The 6,000-nt window shown below is 57.1% G+C and overlaps 1 protein-coding gene across 1 annotated transcript in view; it reads right to left on the bottom strand.

Annotated features, from left to right (window-relative positions):
• Positions 1 to 1,480, bottom strand: part of MOB2 (MOB kinase activator 2) — a 51,559-nt gene extending 50,079 nt beyond the window's left edge. Inside the window, exon 1 of the mRNA XM_089914299.1 lies at positions 1,449 to 1,480. Within this exon, the coding sequence (XP_089770425.1) occupies positions 1,449 to 1,465 (17 nt within the window). The 5' untranslated portion in view covers positions 1,466 to 1,480. The remainder of the gene's footprint in view (positions 1 to 1,448) is intronic.
• Between the last annotated feature and the right edge of the window lie 4,520 nt (positions 1,481 to 6,000).

A 6,000-nucleotide genomic window follows, 5' to 3' on the forward strand; every position in this document is an offset into this window, starting at 1 on the left:
GCCGCTGTCCCCTCACACCCCGGGATGTCCCCTCACACCCCACTATCCCCTCACACCCTGGATGTCTCCCCACGTCCGGGATGTCCCCTCCCATCTCGCTGTCCCCCTGCTCCCCATACTGCCCCCTACGCCCTGGCCGCCCCATGTCGCCAGAACGCCGCAGCCCCTCCCCCCCTCCTCGGGTCCCCTCGGCCACTGGCTTCTCTCCAGGCTCAGTAAGCTTCGCATGTCAGGCTGAGCCGTCAGCTGGGAGCAGGGGAAGTTTTCGGGGACAGGATCGGCACGGTGTTGGATGCTCCCGGCTCGGCCAAGGGAGCGAGACCCTCTGAGCCCCGCGCCCTCGCATCCCGGCGGCCTTTCCCGTGACCTGAGCCCCACTCTCTGCCCGTCCCGGCGGCGGAGACCAGCCCGCGACACCCCTCCATCCAGCCTCCTGGCAGCCATGGGGCCCTGGACGCGGGGACAGTCAACGAGACAAACAGAGGTCTGTGGGGCGGCTCCTTCCCCAAGGAAGGAGAGAGCCTGGGGCAGGCGCTGGGCTTTGGCTGCCCTACAGGGCAGATGCCTGGAGGGACGGGTGCCTGTCCAGGGACCACATCGGTGGTGGAAGCCGCTGGCTGAGATCAAGAATGGAGGAGACGGTGCTTGGGACACATGGGACGCTTGGGACGGATGACACGCTGCGTCCCCACCCCACCCCACCCCCGCCCCCCGCCCAGGGCCGCTGCCCTTGGCCCTGGTCCCGCCCCACCCTACGGCCCCACCCGAGTCTCCTCAGCTGCCGCCAGCTGTGCGGAGGTTGCCTCTCTCCCTCTGGTGCCTTGCTGATCATGAAGCTTGTGGGGGAAAATTGCGCACTTGACCACCAGCCACCTGAGAAGAAATAATGAGGAAAGACAGAGGGACGAGGGGAAGTCCTGTCGCATGTCCCATCTCAGGGAGGAAAAGCACGCAGATATGGGCCAGGGCCTTCGTCTCCACAGCTGGACAAGTGGCCAGGGTAGTTAGGACTTTGCCTGTGGCCGGCCATCTGCAGGTTGCATCTCTACCTAGGACAGTGACCCAGACCATTCTTCCCCGAGGAGTATGAGCCCCTGGGGACCCTGCCTGCATCCGGCTGCTGTAATCTTCCCTAAACTGTTACCCGAGCTTCGGGCCACCCCCCAGGTTGCATCCATCTTCCTGCCCCGCGACCCGCCCCCCCCCCCAGTCCCCCATCCCACGTCGCCGCGGTAGCCTGGGCCTCGGGTCCCTGCTCTTCCACTTACTGGCTGGTTGACTTGGAGAAATTGTTTAATGTCCCTGTGACTCAACTTCTTTATTAGTGGAATGGGAATAATAGTGCCCTAAGAAACTTCATAAGGTCACAGGTGTAGGCTGAAGATGGGGAAGCAGGGAGCTATGACTCAGAGTATCGGGAGTGTGATCCCCCTGCGCAGGCTGCTTACCTGTACTGAAGGTCCATCCCCCTTCCCCCGATGGTGGTTTACCGCTGGGTACACCCCACTTTATGGCTTTGTGTCACCCAGTCCATAATGGGCCATTCAGATCACATAGTCATGAGACGTCCCGTGGTCTTATGTACGGTCTGAAGTGGAGCCCAGTGGCAAGTCAAAACTCACATCTCAAAGAATCATGGTTTATTTTGTAAGAGGATGTGGCTTTGCTCCAAGACCCTGGGGCCCTTCTATCTTGTTCACCCGATAGAGCTCCACAATCTCCACCAAGCACCACTGGATCCATTGAGTCATAAGTGCCAACTGGTAGAACTGCATGTACTGCAGCCTCAGCTAAATCTTCTCCTCAGTCTGGAGCATATTCAAAGCTGGCAAACCCTCAGGTCTCTTGCGAACTAGATGAGACTAGCACCCTCAGTGAGCACTGGTCAGAGATGATACGTTAGCTGCCCAATGTTCATAGCTTTTCTTCTCCCTTCCTCCTCCCCCTCCTCCTTCTTTTTCCCAGCTTCCCATGTAGACAGGGTGGCCAATGAGATGGAAGTGGAAGTTGTTGGGTGGCTTCCAGGAAATCCTTTTTGTCTTTCCTCCCCACCCCAACCTGGCCCAGTCTCCTAGCTCCTGCCAATAATAGGAAAATGACAGCTAGAGCTTCTGCAGCCATCTGGGACCATGAGGCATGCTAATGACGGCAGAGCAGAAAGATGGAAAGAATTTGAGTTCTTGCTGAAACTCTGGAACCTCCACAGCAATCCTGAACTTCTTACCTCTGGACTTCTTTAATTGAAAAAATCTCAAGTCGCTGTTCTTTCCAGTCTCTGTTACTTGAAGTTAAAGACAATTGCCTGATTGATATATCCATCAAAATGTGTGTGTTCTTCCCAGTGTTGAGGTGCTCAAGGTGTCCTTCACTTTGGAGGGGATGTCCAGATTACTGAACCTCTAAAATTTCACTTAGGTGTGGCAAGTTCCTAAATTTTCATGGGATCTATCCCTTTGGCAACCACGTATGTTATTTTAGTGTCTAGAATATCACTAAGTCCTGGGTTCTGCAGCCTATCAACGGGACATCGTCCATATGATGGAACGGTGTGGCATCCTGACATAATCAGACTCTGCGTGGACTAAACCATGGTGGAGGGCGTAAGCACTGATGTGACCCTGCAGTGAGATGGTGGTGGTGCACCCCTAACCCTGGCAAAGGACAGCTCACCATTCCTGGTGCTCTTGGTGTGGGGGTAGGGTGGGGACTGTTGTACTGACTGGCTCCAGGAAGGATACCACATCTGGAAGGACAGCTGTCGCTGTCCACATAATCAGGGCCTTAAACTTGCAATAACCCACTGTTAGTCACTGACAGGCCTCCATCTCCTGCACAGACAACATGTATGAGTGAAACTAGAACGTGACAGGACCTCTGCGCCTTGCAGTTCTCTGGTGGTAGCACCAACCTCTGTGACTTTCCTGGAGGTTCAGTTCTGCTTGTGGTCTTACTACTTTGGCAGGGAGGTGGAACTGCAAGGTTTTCCACTCAGCCCTCTTTCCATTCATCCATCTACTTGGCAAATAAGTATTGTGTGCCAACCATGTGACAGGCCCTCCGTAGGTGCTCGGAATGCAACGGCAGACAAGACGGACAAGAAGTAACCCCCATAGAGCTTACGGACTAATGGGAGTACACAGTCAATGAAAAAAATCAAGGCATATAATACTTTAGGCAGTGCTAAGCGCTCTGGAGAATGATGACGCCAACGACGGGGACAAGGCGTTCTGGCTGTTACAGGTTGAATTGTGCCCCCCCAACCCCTCAAAAGAGGTATGTTGAAGTCATAACCCCCCAGTACCTCAGAATGGGACCTTACTTGGAAACGGAGAAATTGCAGATTGAATTAGTTAAGATAAGGTCGTAATGGAAATAGCATGGGCACCTAGTCCAACAGTGTCCTTATAAAAAGGGGCGATTTGATCACAGAGGGAAGATGGTGTGAAGAGACACAGGCCAAGGAGAGGCGTGGGCCAGAGCCTTCCCTCAAAGCCCTCAGAAGGAACCAGCCCCGCTGACACCAAAGATTTTGGTTTCCGGCCTCCAGAACGGTGAGACAACAAATTTCTGTTGCCGTAGGCCACTCAGTTTGTGGTCCTTTGTTACAGCAGCCACAGGACACTGATGCAGACGCCAACCCTCAACCTTGTCCTTTCCACCAGCCACCCGCCTTCTGCCCAGATTCTGCCCAGAGGGGCGCCTGGAGTGTGTGCCAGCAGGGAGTTCCTGGGCAGGGAAATGAGGGGCGTGGTTTTCCCAGTTATGCTTTGCTGTAGGCTGGGGGCCTGCAGGAATCCTCCAGAAGGAGCTGTCTTCCATTGTGGGGTGGAGGATGAGGCTTCCAGGCTAACAGTGACCACATGGCAAGTCTTCGCGGAGAAAGCTGACTCTCAACAGTGACCCCGGGCGCAAGCCGCGCCCTGCTGGGTCCTCCTTCGCTTTCACTGTCTCTGGCCTGACCCTGTCTGTCCATCCCATGGGCCCACTCACTGCCCATGCTGTGGGCAGAGGGCCCGCCTCTGGCTGCCTTCCCTTGTGTCCGACAGCCGATGGGGGACGTGGCCAGTCGGAGGTCCAGAGCATCCTTCCCAGTGCCGGGCTGCCTGGCCAGAAGGATACACTTTCTCCTACACCTCGGAGGCTGGAGAACAGTGGCTCCCTCTTGCCTCCTGAGCTGGTTCTCATGTGTGGGACAGTCCCCAGTGAGGCTGAGGGTGAGTGACAGCAGCACGAGGGCAGCAGAGAGGGCTGGCCTCATGGTGTAGAGGGTCAGCATTGCTTGTCTCAGACAAGCCTGGGGGTCTGCTTTGGGGAAGGCACCTCAGAAAGCCAATCCCCTGGGAGCTGCAAGGTCCTCCCAAGGCATCGGTCCTTCCAAGCCTTCAGCCAATGCTGCAGACCCGCGCTGCCGGGCTGGCTGCCCTACACACGCTTCTTCACTTCAGCCTCACGCCCTTCTGGGCAGTGGTTGCAGGAAGGAGACCAGGGCTCCTAGAGGGATGGGAACTTGTCCAAGGTCCCCCAGTGAGCAAGTGGAGAGCTGGGATTCCAGAACCCTCTGTTCCTAAGCCCACCGTCTTCCCACTACATTCTACCTCACAGAGGGGCTCTCCTCCCTGGGACTTGAGAACGGTGGAGGACGTCACCCGTGGGAGCAGCCCGCTCAGCGGCCCTTCTGTCTGGCGGTGGCAGGAGGGCTGAGCTGCCTTGGGAGAGCTTCAGGCTCCAGTGCCCCTCCCCCTGCCCCCTCTGTGGGGCATTTGGCTTAGGCCCTGAGGGGGTGGGCACTGCTGCTCAGGGCCAGGTATCCATAGAGACAACAAAAATCACTGTCACCTGGGATTACTTCTGGGGCACTTACCACTGGCTAGGGGCCATGCTAATGCTTAATGCCGGTGGCCCCTGGCCTCTCCCCTCCCCCCCAGCCTCTGCCCTGTTCCATCCAGCCTTCCCCAGCTCGAGTCCCTGGATTGGCTGGGGCAGGACAGGCTAAGCACCCCTAACCCATGGCCCCTGGCTGGTAGCCGTGAAACGAGCAGGCCCAGGAAAGAGCCAGGAGACTGGGCCGTCCTCCCAGCCCTGCCGTGAGCCTGCTTTGGCTCACCCTTCTCCATCCAATGGGAGGGGGCTACGAGATCGGGGGTCTCCAAATGCTAGATCTCCTAGTCTGCAGGCGCCTAGTGGCTTTTCTTTTTTTTTTTTTTTTTTTGCGGTACGCGGGCCTCTCACTGCTGTGGCCTCTCCTGTTGCAGAGCACAGGCTCCGGACGCGCAGGCTCAGTGGCCATGGCTCACGGGCCCAGCTGCTCCGCGGCATGTGGGATCTTCCCGGACTGGGGCACGAACCCGTGTCCCCTGCATCGGCAGGCAGACTCTCAACCACTGCGCCACCAGGGAAGCCCCACCTAGTGGCTTTTACTGATCAACCTGGTGCCTGCTCTGATCTGTGAAGACCCCATTTAGTCAGCGGGGGAGGCCGGCTCTGCGGCCATAAAGCCTTGTTCCCAGAGCAGGTTGCTGAGCAGTGCCGTGAGCAAGGTCTGAGGGGCTTCCTGGTCATCCTGAAGTGTGCGCGTCTACCTGCTGACACCCGCCATGGGCTGCACTGTGTCCCGCCCAAAATGATATGCCAAAGTCCTGACCCCCAGTGCCCCAGAAGGTGACCTTACTTGGCAATAGGGTCTTTCCAAATGAAATTAGTTAAGATAAGGTCATGAGGGTGGGCCCTAGTCCAATATGACTGGTGTCCTTATAAGCGGGATATTTGGACACAGACACACACACAGGAGAATGTCACGCGAACATGAAGGCAGAGATCAGGGACTCTCAGTGCCACGCCCTGCTGGGCAGTGGGGGCAGAGGCAGACCCCCAATGGAGGGGGACAAGTGTGTATATCTGCTCAGCAATGGGGGGGATTTGAGTGAGGCCATGCACCTAAGACTGGGGGAGCCATGGACACACTTGCAGACCAGGGCAGGGGCACCTTCCAGGGAGAGAGAA

This window comes from Delphinapterus leucas, chromosome 7 (genome assembly GCF_059928025.1).
Source record: "Delphinapterus leucas isolate spDelLeu-1000000601 "Yukka" chromosome 7, BTC_Dleu_Yukka2, whole genome shotgun sequence".
NCBI lineage: Eukaryota > Metazoa > Chordata > Mammalia > Artiodactyla > Monodontidae > Delphinapterus > Delphinapterus leucas.